Raw genomic sequence first — 21,171 nt, forward strand, 5'->3', positions numbered from 1 at the left:
TGTATAAGTTGTCTTGGCTGATGTGAGTGGGTATATTTCCAGTGTAGGACAGACTTACATTGTAAAATTTTTCTTCAGTGTTTATTGTTTGTGTTTGTTAAAACTAGACAAATTCAGCACCTCATATTTATCAGCATTTTTCTGTTTGTGAGACTTGTGTAGTTTTTTTTTTTCCTGAAACATCATGTACAAATGTTTTGTAAATAGTTTTCCTCCTCATTAACATACTGAATGAAACCTTGAACTGTTATAAGGACTTTGTCTTTATAATTAACACGTCCTCAATATAAGCCTCTTCATCTGTCTAAGTTAAAAACTCAGTTTTTATTTACTGTCTTTTACTGTTTCACTGCTTTTCATATATAATCATTGTGGATCAGTATCTGGGACCTTAATGTGACTATTTGAGCAACACTGTTAGTACTGTACTTATGGTCTGAATGGCTTGTGAGACACTTCAATTAAAAACTATACACCGAAAATTAATCTTGTGTTTGAACTTTACTGTATTTAGTCATGCGTTTGTGGGAATTTGTTAAATATTTTACAGCATTTTGTCGGTTATAAAACAGAATGTGCGTTTCTTTTTAATAGCCATAAATGTATTTGTTGACTCTTGAAGGTTGTCCAAGTCTGGATTGTTTAATTTTGGCACTTATTATATTCTTTAATTTATTTTATTTAAATATTTATTTAAAAAATATATATAAATATTTGTCATAAGGGTTCTGTAACAATTTTCATTCATTATGCTCTGAAAAAACAGTTTACATATTTAATCTATATTTATTGATACAGTTTTGATTGGCTAACATCAGGCAAATGATATAAGGCCTTTCTGGGTCTTCTTACATATATGCAAACATAATTCTGTACTTAAAGGATGACAGTAATATGGTACTGATATATCTACCTTGCAAGTCTTCTCCATTTAAACTTACTGAAGAACTTTATCTAAAACAAACAGAAGAATCTCACTAAAAGGTAAGCTTTGTTATCAGTCTGGTGAAAAACAGGTACATTAATTTCACATCTTAATATTTAAATGTTTATGCAATTTCATCTTTTAATGCATTATCAAAAGTGACCTCCAGCAAGTTCGAGTTAATTAGGCAGCTATCTTGATGAGATAAGGCCATATTAGCTTATGCAACACAGAAGATGCAGCTAGCTAGCTAACGTCCCATGATTAAATGCTTTAGTAAACGCTTACACGAGAGCCGCTCATATGTAGCTTAAGCAAATTAAAAATATCAATATACATATATAAGCCATAAGCTATTTAATAAGCTTACTTTTCTATTTTACACATTGCTAATTAGCATGAGCGCATGTCTTGCTAACTGAAAATTCCCGGCTTGCGTTGCTAGGCAACATTTAACGTTAGCCTCCTTGTCAGAACAGTCTGCTCATATTTTTTACCAAAGGATACAGACCATTTTATTTAGCAGCTGTTTATATACTTAGTGCAGTATGTTAGCTCAAAATTTTACCCAAAGGACTGTGCCAGTGGTTTTACATGTTTTAGCCTTTTAAGTTGGACTACTAACTATTGTACCTTAAATCGCAGCTAGCTAAATTAATTTTAATGGCGCTGATGTCTGAGCTTTCGGGTGTGTTTTTCCATCCGGGCAGCCATTACAATACAATTTATTGCATGTTTAGGTTTTTGTTCAAATTTACCGTGGTGGATTATAATTGAGTACATTTACTCAAGTACTGTACTTAAAGGAATAGTTCACCCAAAAGCCACATTCATATGCATGTGCACACTGTGCACTGTGGGTGTGATGGTGTGCAAAGGCATGTCGGGACTTTAGGAGACTTGGATTACACCAGACAAGTAGTATGGAGGCATTTAATGTTTTGTTTTTTTTTTGTTTTTTTAAACTTCTCACCATTCACTTAAATTGTTCGAGAGATTCATCATCCAGCAGTGTTTTGTGGACTAAAAAGTTAAACTCAACCTTCAGTTGACATGACAGTGAGAAGATAGTGGCAGAATTTTTATTTTTGGGTGAACTCTACTATATTTATTTGACAACAAATACTTTTCAGAGTCATATTAATAATACAAAACATAATTAAAACGTAATTATTGTATATTACTAGCTGCAAGTAATGCAAGACTTTAATGCATCAATAATTATTAATTCAGTATGATAATATACATTATTCTGAAATCAGCCACTCTGCATGAGTGCTTTTGGTATTTTAAGTATATTTTGGTGCTAGTACTTTTGCACTTGAACTCAAGTAAGAGTTTAAATGCAGGACATGTACTTGTAGCAGGTGTTTTTAGACTGTGTTGCTAGTTTTAAGTAAAAATTACTTCATCCACCACTGCAAATTTATTTTAAAGGTCTGCTCTGCTCGACCATGCAATATAATAATACTGTAAGTCACACAAGAATGTATGCAAAGTTTATGTTCACTGAGATAAATTGCACAACTGTAGCAAGTTTAATGACTCTTATTGATTTTCACACTGAACTGAAATAAATGGAAAACAACATCACAGGACTGAAAAGAGACTTTCTCTGTTTCACACATTCATGTCATTTAGGTGGTAAATAAAGGGTTAAACCACTGTGCATTTCTGCAGGATCCCGGCTGAGTGTGAGGCTGGATGGTGAGGCACCTGTCCCTGCTGTCATGAGCTGATGTTAGTCAGCCCTTCACACACAGTCTCTCTGCTCTGCTCTGCTCTGCTCAGTCTGCAGCAGCAGCGCTCCTGAAGGCTGCAGCAGGACTCTGGACCAGCAGCCTTCTCACAGTCTCACAGACCACTGGTAAGTCACTGCAACAAAACCTTTTCAGTACTTTGCATTACTTTACACGGTGGTGATCATTTTTCAGTTCATTTTTATCTTGGAGGAACATTTTTTTAGTTAATTTGTCTAAATGAAGGTGGATCAAGAAGAGATTCCTTAAAGTTAAGCCCGTCACCTGATTTACCAAAATGTTTTAAGCCCTTTTAGTTCTTTAAATCCAAACGAAGTAGTGTAAGAATCAGTGCTGTAGACAGGATGTTAAAATACTAAAGTTATGTGTCTTGTGTCTGTTTTTTTTTTTTTATAATTCAGGTTTTTATTTGAGTTTTTACTTGGTACATGACAATCGTACAGTGCTCTTTAACATTAAAGAACAGGGCTCTTATACATAAATGAAAAGTATTAATGATTACAAGGTGTGGAAGTTCCTAGAAAGAAAAACAAACAAAAATTAAATAAAATAAAATAAATATCAGAGGGAAGAAAATCAGCTGTCGTCCTGCTGACTGACAGTAAAAGTAACGTAGGACCAAAATGGTTCTCATTCTGGCGCTGTGGTATCATCTCTGTTATTCAACTCCACTGAGACCCCAACCATGGTAACAGAGAATTTTCCTTTTGATCTCCCTCTCTTTTTTCCTCCTTTTTTATTTTTTTTCTTGTTTTTCGTGTTTTGTTTTTTTTTGTTTGTTATTAATTTCATTAATTTTAAGTTGACGTGTAAGTGTTCCCATTCAAAAAAAAATGGCTCTGCCGGATGAAACAATGTTAAATGAGGTACAATTAGTGCCATTTCTATGCTATCAGTTAATTATCAAGTAACACTTTTTGAATCAGTTAATCTCTTAACTGTGACTTATCGATTAATAATTGATCATCAACATCCCTAAGTCTAATCTACATATCAAAACACAACAAACTGACATAAATTTTATAACAGATGTTCACTTTCTGGTTTGGTTTCCGCCAATTCTTGAAGGAAATGACTGTTTAGCTGCTAAATGCTCCACTTTGATCACCACGTAGTTGATAACTTTGTCTGTCAGCTTTTTCTGATGAGAGAGATGAGAGTGAATCAAAACAAGGAAAGCTGTGTGCCCTAAAGCTGAAAAATGCACTTACACTTACTGAGCTAAAGTTTACAGCAGTTTTAACAATTTAAACAGCATTTTTTTTTTTTTGCACTCCCTTAGTAATGAGTCCCTACATTTTAAAATTTAACACTAAGTTCCCCGAAGTTAAAATTTGCACTTGGGTTGTGAAACTCCCACATCACCAGGAATATCCAACACTCACTGTCCTCAGATTTAGAATACGTTCTGGTGACAGTATTGTGGGTTGCATGAAAATTAATTAATTTATGCTTCATAAGGAGAATAAAAATACAAGCCCACATGCTTGTCCTAAGGAATTAGAGCCACGTCTTCTCAGTACTTTATATTCAGAATAGTAAAGACTTAAAAAAAAACTTTTGAAAATAATAGTACGAAAAATAAAATATATGTGAGTCAGTCCATTTTTATTGATATTATTATTTATTGTTTTCATTTTTGGGGCCATGTGAAATCTAGGAAGTTTGTTAAAACCTCAAACCAATAAAAGAAATCTAACAGAAAATATGCTACTTTAATCCAGGGCTGCAACTAATGATTATTTTCATCGTCAATTAATCTGTAGAGTATTTTCTCGATAAATTGATTAGTTGTTTGACAGTTTACTGTCACAGAGGAGTAAAGAAACCAACAAATATATTTACATTTTAGAAATCGAGACTTTTTTCTTAAGAAATGACTCTTGAAATAAAATTATTAATCAATTATCAGAATAGTTGGTATATTAATAGTTAATTAATTTAATTGTCGTTTACTAATCGATTAATTATTGCAGTTCTACATTAAACATACCTTGGACACAGATGTACTGTATTTAATTTCTGGTTAAAACAGCTCTGTTAGCTTTTTTCTTTTCTTCTAATCGCACTGTTTGTGGTCTTTCACTTGTCCTTCTGGAAAGAGTTTTTAATACATTAAAGAAATTGAGCTGTTGAATTCCTGGGATACAAATATGATTCCTATGAGTGTATAACTTTTAACTTTTAGACGCTATACGTTTTTTTTCTGATGTTAGCGAACACATTTCGTTGGATATGGTTTTTAAATAGATAAAATTACTTGCATGTTTTTCCATCTGGATTTCACTTCATAGCATCTTTAACATAATTTGTCTTTGCTGGTTTTGTGAATATTGTACAAACATACATTTAAGACTCAGATTTGTGTTATTAATTTTGAGATATATAAGTTTGAATTGTTTAATATTACTATGATGAACAACGATTCAGCTGTGTCTTTAGTGGAAAAAGTATATTTCCCTATAAAGTGTTACCAAAGGTAGATAAAAGTATTCTTCACCTGGCTCTTCTTAAGGAAACGTGTGTAAGAACATGTGTCCATTTTTTTGCCCAGCATCAAACGCTTGTATGATAGTAATATATCAAATCTGTTGCTTTTGCTGTGAGAAGTGTCACCTCTTCTGTTTTTCCTGTAAGGTTGAACTTCGCAAAAATGAATGAATATTTAATGATTTTAACAGATGTAGTCTGTGCGGTAAACGTTACATACATCTGTGTTGTTTTGCATCACATCAGTAGGGGAGACTGGGGACACCTTCATAACTCACAGACTACTTGAAATAAACTAGTCATCTTTTGACATCCAAAACACAACATGCACACTGATTAATAATACAGCTGATATATTTTCAGTGGGAAGGACAAGACTATGACATTAAATTTAAAGCAATTTTTTGTATATGTGTCTACTTCTTTTAGATGTCAGGTATTGTATGCATTCAAAACAACTCTATTTCTATTTTTGACCAGATTGTAATTATTTGAGTTGAGTTAAAAGTAATTCTACATTTAGATTTAGTGAAACATGTTTAGTATCTAACCGGAAGGTATGTCAACACAAACAATTATAACAGTATTTCAACACCTGTATTAGCATAATTTGATAGTATATAATCGCCCAATGTCAGCTGGGATAGGCTCCAGCAGCCCGCCACCCTTACGGAATAAGCGGTTACAGAAAATGAATGAATGAATGAATAATAGTATATAATAGTATTTTAATAGTATATAATAGTAATTTAATAGTATAATAAAATAGGCCTGAAATAAAACTGATGCAAGTTTAAATTCACAGTCATCTTATCTTTTGACAGCAGAAAAGAAAAATACTGTAATCCAAAAAGTAACTTTATTACCTTAAAACCAGTCTTTTGTTGAAAACTACTGTTGAGGTGAAATGTTCCTGCTCCTGTTCCACAGGTAGAGAGAGAGTCCTACTGAGCATGTGCAGAGTAAGTGTCATCACTGTTTTTTGATCAGTAAAAGACTGATATCTATCGGATCACTGTCATTTTATTTGACAGGGTGTTTGCTGCACAAGATGATGGAGAGAGTCAATCACATCAACATCGCAATGATTGAAGATATTGGTACCAACGGGACGGCCAGGTCAAAGGTCATCACAGCCATGGACCAGGGCAAGCAGCCGTGTGGCTCCACTGTGAGCTTCCACAACATCCATTACAAAGTGCAGCTGAAGAGCGGCTTCTTCTGCAAAAGGAAAACCAGTTCCAGGGAAATACTGGCTGACCTCAAGTCAGTTGTAAACATTGTACAACTTCTGTGTGTTTGTGTGTCTTTCTTTTGTGTCTTTATCAGCTGTATATGTCTCTTTATGTAGCCTGCTCATCTTTCTACATTTCTCATTATTCTCTCATTACACAGAGATCTGTGTGTGTTTTGATCAGTTGTTGTTTTTTCCCCACATTTTCATTTGATGTTACTTAATTTTTTAATCGAGCACATACTCAACCCTGCTTCACCTGAATTAGGAGCTCTTTCTCAAAGAACAAGACAAAAAATTATAATTTTTGGTTCATTGACTTGCAAAAAGGCATCATTTTTGGCGCAAAATTTATGGCAAAACTTCTTTTGTGTCCCTTAATTTGGGAGACAGTGATACAGTAAAAGACTGAATATGGCTCATTGTATTCGTATCCACAGCAGGACAGTAGTGAATAGAGTCTTGCATTGGTTTCTTTCTGATGGTATTAAACACAGCTGACATTTCCCAGGGAAGAATGAATCATTTCACACAAGTTTTTGGGCCTTTTCCCGCCTCAGTGTTAATTATATGATATTAAGCATGGTTTCTTGCATATAATCTCTCTGATGCACTAAAGAGCAGTCTGCCAGGGAAACGAATTAAACAAAAAAGGTGGATCACGTGACGGCTGTGGTCCACTGCCAGGCTTTTATTCAGTCTTTTAATTCCGTTTTATATCACTGACTCTTCCTGGTGCTTTTGTGTAACTGCTCTCCCTGAAGTCAAAGGATTTGATTTGTTTTACACCACAGAATAGATTTTTTTGGTGTGTGTGTGCAGCTTTTAAGAAATAGTTATGAAACTGCAAAATCCTTTCTTGATCATTATTGGATTTCAGAGGAAAAATTATTTTAAAAAAAGTGCTGTGAGGAAAATGATTGAATTGCTTCTAAGTTTCATGATCACATGTCCAAGAGTCACATTAATCCACTTTATTTCACACTCCTCACATCTGAATCGTAAAACTGATACAGCAAAGCGAAAGATTATACAGCTTAGAAATTACTGCTAACCATTTAAATATCTCCCAATCTTTGTCTTTAAAAGAGTTTATCCACGTTAAATTCTTTGTAAAGATTTGTGTGTTATTGTCTTGCAGTGGGATTATGAGACCTGGCCTCAACGCTATCCTTGGTCCTACTGGAAGTGGAAAATCTTCGTGAGTATCACACTGATCTCCTGCAGCAGCGTACTGCTGTGACAGCAGAAAAAGAAAAACAGATCAGTGTCACATTATAACATGAAAAGCTTATTGTTATAACAAGATATTTAGGCAGATGTTTATTCATGCTATTATGACACATGTTATAAAAAGAAACTTTTCTTTTTTCTTGTTCTTGTTATAACAATATGCCGTTTAACAAAATGTTTCTTGTTATAAGTGGATAACTTATTGCTACATTACAACAATGTAGCATTATAACTATGTTATCAGTTATAAGTAAAATTCATGTTGTATATTATAATATGATAACTTGTCTTGTTATTGCTATAACAAAAAAGTTTCTCTGTAATGTGATAAGTTTGTATGTCATCATAACATGGAGCCATCTTGTTAGAACTATAAACTTTTCACATTATAACATGATACTGATCTTTTTTTGTGGCTTTAATACACTGTCCTAGATCTGCAAGAAAGAATGTATTCAAAATAGTCACCTGCATTTATTGTAGATATGTTGAATTATTGTTTTGTTTTGTTTTTGTTCACAGATTCTTGGATATTCTGGCAGCAAGGAAGGATCCTGCTGGTCTCTCAGGAGAAGTCCTCATCGACAGAGCGCCACAGCCTCCAAACTTCAAGTGCCTCTCTGGCTACGTGGTTCAGGTTCACATGAGTTATTTTAATGACCTAAACCTGCATGAACAGATGCAACAATGGAAACACAACAACACATTCATTACCTTTTGTAACAAATAATGTTGGTATAGCAAACGTGTTAGAAAACATTTACCTATTTACACATTCGGCAGACATTGGTCTCCACCAACTCTTGAACTCTTTAGCTGCTATTAAATGCTCCACTATATTCACCAACTAGTCGATGTTTTCTGTCTGCTGTTTGGAGCTGGACAGGAAGTGTACAGTAGGTTTATCAGAGATTTTTCAATGAGAACCACTGCAACTGGAAACAGCACTGATGAGAGTAGTGAGAGTGAATCAATACAAGGAAAATTGTGTGCCATAAAATATAAAAAAGAGATGAAAGACTGTAAAAAGCTCCATAAAGCTGAGGAGAACTGCAGAATTTGTTTTTTTTTACTTAAGTGTTATTGGTGTTTCCAGGTAAAAAAAAAATAAAAATAAAAAAAGGAACAAATATTGTTATGGGCTCCACATTAGTACAAGGCTGTATTATTTAATTATACAGCCAGGAGGTTACATTCCATAGAGTATGTTGTCCATTTTTTCCAGTATTTTACATATTGTTTAGATTGTAGTCCCCTGGCGGCTCTCTTGCTTGCTACCAATAGAACTTTATAAAAAATATTCACCCTTGGCCTTGAGTTTGTTCAGAATCTGCCCAGGTATAATGACAAAAGATGAATCAATTTGTATTCCTAAAATGTGCCTTGTTTATTTGTATAAATTAAAATTTTGGAGTGTGATTATAGCAGCTTTAAATTTAGAGATTGCAAGTTGCCAAACACTATCAGGTAAACATTTCTCTGCATTACAAGTCTGTGGAAACAAAACACGATCTTTCCTGCTTCTGACCTTTGACCTTGTGCTCTCGTCTCCCTTCCCAGGAAGATGTGGTCATGGGCACCCTGACCGTGAGGGAGAATCTGCGCTTCTCTGCAGCGCTGCGGCTGCCCAGCTCTGTGCCTCAGAGTGAGAAGGAGGCTCGAGTCAATCACCTCATTAAAGAACTGGGTCTCGCCAAGGTGGCTGACTCCATGGTAAATATACACACACGTCCCAGTTACTCATCTGACCCTGTGGTCTTTCCTCAAGCTTGAAGACACCAGGTGAGAGTCAGGACAGGTTGATTGTGTGGACTCTTCTTGTGTGGGCGTTTTTTTTTCTTTAGGTGGGCACACAGATGACCCGGGGAATCTCTGGAGGAGAGAGGAAGAGGACAAACATCGGCATGGAGCTGATTATTGATCCCTCAGTTCTCTTTCTGGATGAACCGACCACAGGACTGGATGCCAGCACTGCTAACTCTGTCCTGCTGTTACTGAAAAGGTATTTCAGTTGGTTGATTTAGGGGTTTTCAAAATCTGAGACTGTTGGCCTTCCCTCAGACAAAGCTTAGAAAAAGACAACCCTCCCCACTTGCTTAGTTTCACTCAATTACAGGATGTCGATGTCAATGTCAGGATCATGATTAGGTTATTTAATCTCACTGACACTCAACAATTGAGTCAAGATAGCCTAATTTTGCTGTTTAACATAACTTCACACAACACCAAATGCATTAAAAAAAAGTTATGTTCAAAGGCATTTATTAGTTTCTGACTCTGGGAAAAGTTGGAAAAAACAGTAACCAAAACACGCACATTTATTCTATGTGATGTGACTTTGGTAACTGATGTAATATTTTTCACTTCCATTCTCACCTGAAACTATTTGGAGGTGATAAAACAACAATTATTTACCAACTGTTTTGATAATTGATTAATCAGTTCAGTCATTTTTCAAGCAGTTCAGTCATTTTTCAAGCAATAATGTCAAACACTTGCTGGTTCCAGCTTCTTAAATATAATGATTTGCTTATTTTCTTTCTCATCTACGATAAAAAGATAAATGAAGAGTCTCTGGGTTTTGGACTGTTGGTTTGACAATAGAAGAAATTTGTAGATGTCTTTTGGGCTCTGGGAAATTGTGACAAGCATTTTTTCACAAATATGTGACATTTCATTGACTAAGCGATTAATCATGAAAATAATCGGCTGATTAATCAGTAATGAAAATAACCATAGCCTCAAAACTACACCTGTATCCGATCTTTATTTAGAAAGTTTTTCTAATTTAACAATAAAAACACAAAAGTCTTAATTGATTATGAAGAAATACTGTAATAATCTTGACTGTAGAACACAAACAAACCTGAATTTGATTAAAATCTTTTACTGCAGTCGTTTTTGAAATCAAAAGGCAGCTTTATTGTTTATACTAGTAGTAAGTATTTTTACTTTGTGACTTTTCAGAATGGCGAGTCATGGAAGAACCATAATCATGTCCATCCACCAACCACGATACTCCATCTACAGACTGTTTGACACTCTGACTCTGCTGGTTAATGGTAAAATGGTGTACCATGGACCAGCACCAAACGCTTTGGACTACTTCGCCGACATCGGTGACTATGTGAAAACTTTTTATCACCACCTGACAGCATCTCACGTGTTCATAGTGTTCAGATTTTTTTAATGTTGCCAGGAAATAAATGTAGAAATGTTTGTGCAGTTTTTTTCTTGCAAGGTTTGTAGGGTTAAACATCAGACAACATAAAAAGCAACATCTGGATATAATATTAGACAAAATTTTTTAATGAATTAGTGTTAATGTTAAACATGAATGATTGTGACCTGTGTTCCAGGTTATCCCTGTGAGCCCCACAACAACCCAGCTGACTTCTTTCTAGACGTTATCAATGGAGACTCCAACGCCACAGCCATGACCAAAGTACATGGGTCTGAAGGTAAAAGTATTTATGTCATGAATACTACTCTTAAGATGTTTTCATATTTTTGCCTTCATAATAGGGTAAATTTGCATACAAGTTAAAAGTATTATTGTACAAATAAAAGTTAGAATATAATGTTTTATGCCACTTGAGCTTTGTCCAATGTCCCTGGATTTAACTGTATTCATATAATATATAATTGAATGGAACTTTTGATAACGACTCGCTTTACTTTTTGTTGAAATAATCAGCATCATCAGCAAATGAGAGTGTTGTCTTCTCACAGCACTGGGCTGTGAGGTGCAGTCGAAACAACTCGATATTCACTTTTGTGTTTATAGAGCCAAGTTAATATAAAGTGCTTTATGTGAGACATAAAAGACATTAGATCATAATGCCAAAAACACACATGGCAATACAAAAAGACACAAATTAGATTTTAAATGTGTAAAAATAGAAGATAAAAATAAGATAAAAATAGATTAAACAAAGCAAGAAGAAGCTAACAACTAGCAACCTCATTTATAAGAAGATTATAAATGTATATGTTAAATATTATTCCATTTCAAGTGAAAAGTCCACACCATGTTTTTTTAAGGCAGGTGCTATTAGCACCCAGGTGTCCATAGCGAACTGTGCACGCTACTTGCACCAGCATGGTAGAGACAAACCATGATCTTTTCCCAAACATAACCAGGTAGTTTTGTTGTCTATAATCTAACCAAACTGTAACTGAAAACTGAAAACAATAATTTAAAGAAATGAAAATCAGTAATCTAAGTCTCAAGATTAAAAACCAACACTGGTTTCTCACAGGACTCACACTCTAGTCTCCCAGGGGAGAGTCCTGTATTTAACTCATTCATCCACCATAATTTCATCTCTATGAAGACTTTGTCCCTCTTCACAGCTAGACTGGGGGCCCAGGTGTAACTAGTCAAATAACTGCCATGTGACTATTCTCCCTTGGGTGCAAATAGACTCCTTTTTTTAAAAGCCAATGCTTTATAGTATTATTGGTGTCTATTGTTGAAGAGTATTTCCGCTTAAATCAGTCATCTTCCTCCTGTGTTCCTGGTCAGATTTAGACTTTGAGGAGCTCAGCAGCTCCAGGCAGAGCATCGAGGAGCGTCTGGTGGAGGAGTACAGGAACAGCAGCTACTCCGGCGACACAAGAGCTGAGCTGGACCGCATCGTCCAGGAAAAGGAGTGTTTCTCATGTTCAAAATCTCGCACCATCACCTACAACACCTCCTTCTTTCACCAGCTACGTTGGGTGCTTAAGAGAACCTTCCAGAACCTCATGCTGAACCCACAAACATCTGTGGCTCAGGTAGTACATCCCCACACCACTCGCTTAGAATATAAAACTCATCATGAAAATATGAGATAAACTTAAAGCCATCTGTTGTTTGCTATTTCCACAGATGGACAGAGCTGTTATTAAATCAAACTTTGGATTGACTCCAAGATGAGTCTCAAGTCTTTGAGAGTTAAGCAGGAAAAATGCAATAAAATTAAATATTTTAATTATTTACATGGTTGCAAGGGTGAATATAGACCATGTACTGGATATGAGGGCAGGGAAATAGAGGAATTGTTCAACATTTTGGACATTTCTGTGCAGTAAGTACATAGCTGAAGCCAGCAGCTGGTTAGCTTAGCTTAGCATAGAGACTGGAAAGGGGAAAACAGCTTACATCACTCTACCAAACATAAACAAATCCAACTACCAGCACCCCTAAAGCTCACCAATTAACACATTATCTCTTGTTTGTTTAAAACCAGTGTGAAAACAACTCATCGCCGTTGTACCGGGGTTATGGGCCAGACTATTTTTTGCCTCTGAGTAGTTGCCAGGCAACCACTGGAGGCTCAAGGAGGATGCTTGCCCCAACCAAGAACTGAACTTCATCCAAAATCTATTATTCACTCAAATCAGTATTTTACTTAAAGGTCCAGTGAATAAGACATCCCATAGACAATAACACATGTCGAGTTGAACAAACCTTATTTGTTCAAAAATTATTCTGTGACCTTGCCTGAACCTGAATGTTTGCAATATCTTAATAAATTAAGTTCAACCAGTCATGCTGCTTTAGTCTTCCCTCCTCTAAGTGGATCGTTATGCTAAGTGTGTCTGTAAATAACAAAACCTGTCAATAGAGGACTGTTGATCTAAATTAGGCTGAGATTAGGTCAGAGATGACAGTCTGATGCTGCTGTATTGTAACGTAATGACTGAACAGCCTCACACTCAAGCTAACGTTAGCTCTCCTTCAGTAGGAACAATTGCTGTCCTCTGTAGGTTCTAATCTCCTTTTAAAATCTTTAAAATCTAGTGATGGACTTGTATATTTCTTTGTTTTACAACCTGGCACACTGCACCTTTTCTGTGTATTCCTATTTCCCAGAAGGTCCAAATACTATTCCTCTGAGCTACTCCTTCATGCATGGGGTGATTCATAAAGTTAGTCTAATTTGTCTGTTCTGAATTTGAATATTTTTAAATTTGTCTTGGTCGCATCATCAAGAGTTTAAACCTTCAAGTGTTTGAACAACAGCATCCTGGTTGTAGTTCTAATAATTTTTGCATTTTGGCAGTGCTCCAAAAGTAAAAACTACGCACAGCAGAGCATTTTTAAATATTTATTGATCTGAGTTCAAGTGTCCTCCGCTTTTTGCCCTCAAGTAAGTTTTCATTTTCACAACTTCAAAGCAACTCAAGTCCAAGTTACATGTCTCTGACTGATACCTTATTAACTTTTTCTGTTTTAGATTTAAAGGTGTAAACATGATCCCATCCCACTATCACATTTACTTTCCTCAAACACTCCAGAGAGTGAAAAGAGCAGAAGAATAACTCGTGTTTTAGTGCTGTTATGATCATGAACAGGATGCACAGACAGCACTTTGGAGGGGTCAGGACTTATCGCCCTCATTAGTCACCCCATGGCGGCAAAATGCCGTCAGAAGTCTCCTCACTTTAAGAATTATTAACAGCTAATTGGCCCTAAATAAGTCAAAATAATCCTACAAGAGGGGCTCTAGGTGGCGTGGGTGCCCTAATCGGCTTAGGTGACTGTTGTGACCCCACTCTTGCCTCTTTGGGCCAGGATCTGAACTGATATCATATCTGGCCAAAGCCCCTTGGCCCCGGTCCGGGACTCATCACATGATGGCGTCATGACCTATCCCTCCACTGCCCACACATTCTTCACATGAGGGGCTGCAGGGAATGAGGTGAAAAAGGCTCAACCGTATTAGCTTATCCCTTCACCCTGGGAACCGCTTAGTCCTGTCATAATCTGTAAATTGTTAGGATTAAAACTTGTGTCGCTTTCACTTTTCTCACTCTTTTCTGTCATCTTCCCCCACCACCAGTTCTGGTCCTTCTCTCCGACAGGCCGGTCTGGAGGAGGAGCGGGGCGTCCGCTTGACCCCCTGATCCCCAGAAACATTGGCTTTTTTTTTGTCAAAGACGATACATCTTAAGGAGATTCTTCTATATACTCAACCGTAGATCAAAAATGTGTTGGGTTCATGGAAAACAGGGAAGACTAGGACTATCTTCCTGCTTAGGAAGTTTATTTATTAAGTTCTATTCACATTCTTCAGAAAGAGTTCGTGACAGTCCACAATTAGAACCACTGTGGTACTGAAGTACTGGTCTCAGTTTGTTCCTTCACATTCACCAACATTTGCCTTTTACTCGCAGTTAAATCTTATTTTCCCATAAAGACAAAAGCATCAGAAGTTTAGTGTTTCTGTATTCAGCGGAGTTTCCTGCACCTCCTCACCTACTGACACGGTCTACACTGTTAGAAATGAAGCTGCTAACTAGAACCATAAAGGATTCTTCAGCTTGTCACCATAGGAGAACCCTTTTGGCTCCTGGTCGAACCTTCTGTAAAGGTTCCACCTGGAACCCTTTCAAAGAGCTCTACTCACAATCCAACAATCAAGGGATATACCCAGAACCATCAGTGAAAGGTTTCACCCAGACCCCCCTGATGAGACGTTCTACAGAGAACCTAACCCTAACTCTAAACCTAACCCTAACCCAAGGTGTAATGGGTCCAGGGTTTCATGAAGAACCTTATCATATTCCAAGGGGTTTATCTAGAACACACTCTGGGGGTTCTACAGAGAACATTTTTATATTCCAAGAGCTTATCTATAATACACACATAGTGTTCTACCTAGAACCTTTTAATATTCCAAGGGTCTTATCTGAAATGCACTCAGGGGGTTCTACAGAGAACATTTTTTATATTCCATGAAATTATCTAGAACACATTCAGGGGGTTTAACTGAGAACCTTTTCTTATCCCAATGGTGTTATCTAGAACCCACAAAGGGCATTCAATCAAGAACCTTTTTATGTTCCAAGTGTTTTATCTAGAACACACTCAGGGTTATACTGAGAACCTTTCTATATTAAGGCACAAAGTACCCTTTACAAAAGAGTTCTTCGAGGATACCAACAGTCTGTGAAGACCTCTCTATGAAAAAGGGTTCTTTGGATTAAAATGGTTCTTAAAGGAACCCCCAGTCTTACAAAGAACACTTTCCTCCAAATAGAGTTCGTAAGAAGCAAATGTTTCCTTGTAGAACTTCAGCTGTCCAAGAAGAACTTTTTTGGAACCCTTATTTCTAAGCGTGTCTGGAGCAGGTAAGGGTCAAAAGTACTGTGGAAAAGAACAACTTTATTTTGAGACCAACATGTTTCAGCTTGTGACCTTAATGAGGGTCCTCGTGGAACACAAGAACAAAAATACAGAATAAAACAAACCTTTTTGTTTCTAACGTGTCCTGTAAGTGTTCTTACAGGCTAATATACTGTTAGCTTTACAGTTTACAGACGTGATGCAAATGGTTACCAGTCTTCTGTTGTCTAAATGTCTGATGCTTTTTTTCTGTGCAGCTGGGAGTCAACATCTTCCTCGCCCTCATTGTAGGAGCCATTTTCTTCGGGGTCAAAGATGATCAGAGTGGTATCCAGAACAGGTGAGAGAACTGCTGAAATACACGCTGCACATGTTGTTAGCTGTTATAGTTGAAGCTGTGGGAGGTGGAGCTAGTTTTAATAGCTTTATTGAAGGGTTGCACAATTTATCAATAAAAGCAATAAAATTGCAATACGGCCAAGTGCAATATCCAAATAGCAGAACCAGAACCAAACTGCAATTTCTTTAAAAACAAAAAATGTGTAGTAAATGTATAGTAAATGAGTAGTGCTGCAGAGATGTCCTGGCCTAAAAATTTTGTTCTCCAGATGAAAGAAAGCACGTTCATTTGGTACAAACCTCAATAAATATCACATCACCACACTTTTAATAGTATTTTTTTTTTCAGTGAACATTATGACAGTATGACTTTTTTACCCAACAGTGCAGCCCTACTTTATAGGTACTGTTTATTTCTATATTGTTCTTTCTATATAGCTTTTCTGGTGCTCGTCTGTCTCTCCTCAGCTCCTCTCCTCCCTGACTCGTCCCTGACGCGACCAGATATTAAGCCTGCTTGATATTTTTTCGGGCATCTGTGAGGCGTCGGAGAGCTTTCAGATCCCCATATTTGAACAGTTCAGACATAGGAATCACACAGAAACAAGTTCCAATTTGTCTCTGATCCGGGGTCTTTTGTTGGCTCCAAAAACCATGTAGGCCTTTGTGGCAGTCAGTACAATTATCCGGAGTATATATGTCAAATCTGTGCAATAGATCTCTTCAGGTACACCTCCCAACAAAAAAAACAAAAACAATGGATCTGAGGGAGCATTTTACAGTGTTGTCAGTTTATTCTTAAACACTTCTCCAAAACCCTTGAGCAATCCCAAAAGGAATGTGTGTGGTCCCCGATTTCTCCAAAATGTCTCCAACACAATGCCGCAGAAGGTTCTTTCACACATGAAGCCGACTTAACTTAATAATATTATGTGGCTTTATAATGTGGCCATACTGATTACTGCTACGCCTTTCATAATAATTGTTCAGGGCTTTAAGTCAGTCACTGTTTTTAATAAAGAAGTGTGAAAAGTAGAGCAATTTCTGCAAGGCTAATCCTCTTACCATATTTTATTGGGCACGACCTGGTACTCAAAAGCCCAGCGAAGCACATCAGAAATCTCAATGGCCGCCCTCTTTCTTTGTGTGCACGGTTCAGTGGCACATAGGGTCCTAATGTCATTATGTTCATGGTCAATGCATAGGCAGTATGGCAGACATCAGTGTACGGTGCTTAACTTATTCACCCCTCTCTCCTTTTCATGTGGAGTAAAGTCAGTCACCTTTTAAGTCCCTGTATGTACATAGAGACCACACCACAGTTAGTACCATAATCTGCACAGTGTTGTGTGTAAAGAGATCAACTCTTGATGCTGCCGTAGAATTAAAGATGAAGCTATTTAATTTATATAGCATGCTTTGTTACAGTAGTGCAATTTAACTAAGTACAATTTTCCAAGTACTTTACTTAAGCAGAATCAGAATTACAATTTTACGGTACTTTGCTTCTTTGAGACTAGTAGCAGCATTTTGAAGTCTCTTTCTGGCAGTTTGACCCAAAATCTTCAAGACAGGAAATGTGTTGGGTTTTTTTTAAAATATTTTTTATAGTCATAGATTTGGCCTACTTGATGTTTCTAGCAGGGAAAATAATAATAATAACAAATCACTGTTAATATCATATTATTATTTGTTGGGTAAAATGGCCTTTAAATATGTAGGATACTTATAAATATTAAGTATGTTTCAGAATCTAAACAATGTTCATTTTCTGAATTAAACAATCAATATATAACGTGTAAATTAGTGAGCTTTAGGTGTTTGAGGTTTTGAGGTGCAAGTAGGCAATTTTGTTGACTTTGAACAGAGCCAGGCTAACTGTTTCCAGCCAGTAACTTACAGTATGTGTGGAATATGAGATAAAAACGTTGAAATAAAAGCCCAAGTGACTTTCATCATCAAGTTGTGTTTTGCTGTTCCTCTTATAGGATGGGTGCCCTCTTCTTCATCACTACCAACCAGTGTTTCAGCACTGTGTCTGCAGCTGAGCTCTTCATCATCGAGAGGAAACTCTTCGTGTATGTAATCTGTCAAGAAGTCATACAGGACTCAGCGAGCTGAAATAACTCTGACTGTGTGGTTAATGCAACCTAAATTTAGAACGAGTGAGTAAAGCCAGAATTTGATTTCTGCGTTGTGTTTTCTGGTGACAGGCACGAGTACATCAGTGGCTACTACAGAGTGTCTGTCTACTTCCTCGCTAAGATCCTGTCTGACATCACTCTGCGCACCTTCACCTCCGTCATCTTCAGCTGTATAGTCTACTTTCTGATTGGTAAGAATAACACATCTTTATGATACATTATAGACGTCTATAAACGCATGAATTTGAGGAATACTTGAGGTTTCAATGTTTGAGCACTGGATCAAATGCTGAACTTTGATTCAGATCGTTCAGTATTTAGGCTCTAATAACTGTGTGTTTGTGTGTGTGTGTGTGTGTGTGTGTGTGTGTGTGTGTGTGTGTGTGTGTGTGTGTGTGCAGGGCTCAAATCCACAGCAGCAGCGTTTTTCATCTTCACGCTGACAGTGACTCTGGTGGCGTACACGGCCACAGCCATGACCATGGCCATCTCAGCTGACCAGAGCGTCGTGGCTCTCGCCAGCATCTTCATGACCATCAGCTTCGTCTTCATGATGGTGAGGGACGCAGCAACACACAGAAATACACACAAAGTACAGCTTGTTGGGAAATGTAGCCTTTAATTACCTCATGCTGTTTAAAGTCACATAAGTGAATTAACAAGAAACAATATAGTTTACAATATATTTGTTGTGATGTTAAAAATGTCAGTTACGTGACTTACATCTTCACTTTGTGTTTTGTTTCTAGATTTTCTCAGGTCTCCTGGTGAACCTGCCCAGCATCATGAACTGGCTCGCCTGGCTGAAGTACTTTAGTATTCCTCGTTACGGCCTTGCAGTAAGTCACAATTTAATGAAAGCTCTGACAGGAAAATTTTCAGTAAAATTAATATATTCTTAGATATAGAGAAAGGTACTTTGTGATCTGCAAGCTTGTGTGTGTGCTGAATGCCACTAAATCCTGCACACTGGTCCTTTAATTGACCATTGACAGAACTGTAGTTTGACAGAGTAATGCTAGCTCAAGTAGAGATGTTCTGATACTATTTTTTCCTTCCCGATTGCAATTTAGATACCTAAACTTTACGCTTGGCTGCTGCAGATGCTGCACAGCTGCATACATGCTGCATGTGGTTTAAAATAGCAGTTGGACAGTTGTGGCTCTCAGAGGATTGTGAACGCCTTCCTTATCTACAGTCTTTATTCCTCATTGATCGCCACAGATCAGCATTCAGTCTACAGTCTAATTAAATACATTCACTTTGATCTGTTCGGTATTGATCGGCTCTGCCGTCTGTGTTCAGGCCTTGAAGATCAATGAGTTTGTGGGTTTGAAGTTCTGTGAGGAGGCTGTGATCAGACACACCAACATGTCGACTGCAGGACCCAACTGCAGTGTGAGCACAGCAGGCCTGACGTGAGTAGATCTGCATACTGTATCTGCATGACATTTCCTGTCTAGTTATTCCACCGGCTTCATGACAAAAATTGACACTTCTAACATCATAAAAATGGTTCCAGTTGTCTTAGAAACATTTATGAATCACACAAATCATCTTAAACATTGATAAATGAATTGTAAGTGACCAGCTGTGACTTGTGTTGTTTCAGGTGTACAGGTGAGCAGTATCTGGACTACCTGGGAATAGAGTACACCACCTGGGGACTGTGGGAGAATCATGTGGCTTTGACTGTCATGACGTTCATATTCCTCACCATCGGCTATCTGAAACTACGCTACATCAAGAAATTCACTTAAATGTGAGATATTCGACAAAAAATTCTCCATTAAAATAATAATATGACACTAATTATTTGACAGTTTCAAACAGTTTCTCTGAGTGTGCCTACAGTTTCCACTTCCATAGTACTTCAGTGTACTAGAATAAGTTTTTAACTGGTTATAAAAGTCTCAATTTAATACTGATGCCTCTATATCACCTACATAAGTTAATGAGACCATTCATGAGAAGATCAACTATTTCTTTATAGCTGATCTTGATGCCTAATGCCTAGTTAAAAAGAAGCAAGCAGAGATTTTTCTTGACATAATTTTTATTTTTGAGGATATATTTTGTCATAATGGCGGTGGAAACACTATCGCTTTTGTCCACAGGGTTCTCCAAAAACAACACACTATGAAAGTTCCTTGTAGCCACTTTAAAAATTCAGTATAGTCAAAATACATACCTGAATGTAAACATCACTTTTATCACCTTTGGTGAAAACTGTGTGTCTCCAAAATGTTAACCGTTTACCAACTTATATGATAATGTACTTTTTGAACTTTTTTTTTTTTTTACTGTTTATCATTGTTGAGTGGTTTTAGTGGTCCGAGAGAGAAAAGACAATACAGATTATCACACAGCGACTGTGATACAGATAAATGTATGATGTGTTTCTTACAGGTTTATATTTCAATGTTAACTGTGGTTATTTATGAATATTTACGTTTGCTGTATTATTTTAAAATCAAACTATGCCTTTTTTGGTACTTTTGTAATTCAGTAGTCTTGATTATTTAGCTTTTGCACAATTTCCAGAATCGTTCTTGATTTTAACTCAGCACTGATTTTTGGTAACTGTAGATATTGCAGTTATATCACATAGATAGTGTGTGTTCGCTTTTTCTATTGTTCCAATATTCTATACATACGTTTATATTCTTATAAGCTTTTTGAGTGAACATGTATAAACATTTTCATTGAACCTTGGTCTCAGTCGTCTAATTTACAGTGTTTTGATGTTGACCTACCTGCTGGGATGAATGTGAGTGTTGTAATGATCACACTTTCTTTTAAAGACCTGTAATTTTTTAACAGTAATGGGAAGTTTTCCATAAAGAACAATGTTATTTGGTAGTATGTAACCTGAATCATTTTAGTCAGTACACAGTAGGTCAGCTGAAAATGCACAAATGTAAAAATCA

General features: G+C 36.7%; 1 protein-coding gene across 1 annotated transcript; it reads left to right on the top strand.

Moving 5' to 3' along the window:
* The first annotated feature begins 2,626 nt into the window (after window positions 1-2,626).
* On the top strand, window positions 2,627-20,253 carry abcg2d (ATP binding cassette subfamily G member 2 (JR blood group)). The gene is made up of 16 exons (XM_084712730.1): window positions 2,627-2,792; window positions 6,210-6,441; window positions 7,551-7,610; window positions 8,165-8,279; window positions 9,203-9,355; window positions 9,487-9,644; window positions 10,610-10,761; window positions 11,002-11,103; window positions 12,171-12,421; window positions 16,016-16,098; window positions 18,086-18,175; window positions 18,311-18,432; window positions 18,643-18,797; window positions 18,991-19,080; window positions 19,547-19,659; window positions 19,854-20,253. Exons 2-16 carry the CDS (start codon window positions 6,227-6,229, stop codon window positions 19,999-20,001), a joined length of 2,007 nt encoding a protein of 668 aa, XP_084568856.1. The 5' UTR covers window positions 2,627-2,792; window positions 6,210-6,226; the 3' UTR covers window positions 20,002-20,253.
* Window positions 20,254-21,171: the final 918 nt, after the last annotated feature.

The sequence above is a fragment of the Lutjanus erythropterus genome, chromosome 3 (assembly GCF_056507025.1).
Source record: "Lutjanus erythropterus isolate fLutEry1 chromosome 3, fLutEry1.hap2, whole genome shotgun sequence".
Classification (NCBI taxonomy): domain Eukaryota; kingdom Metazoa; phylum Chordata; class Actinopteri; order Lutjaniformes; family Lutjanidae; genus Lutjanus; species Lutjanus erythropterus.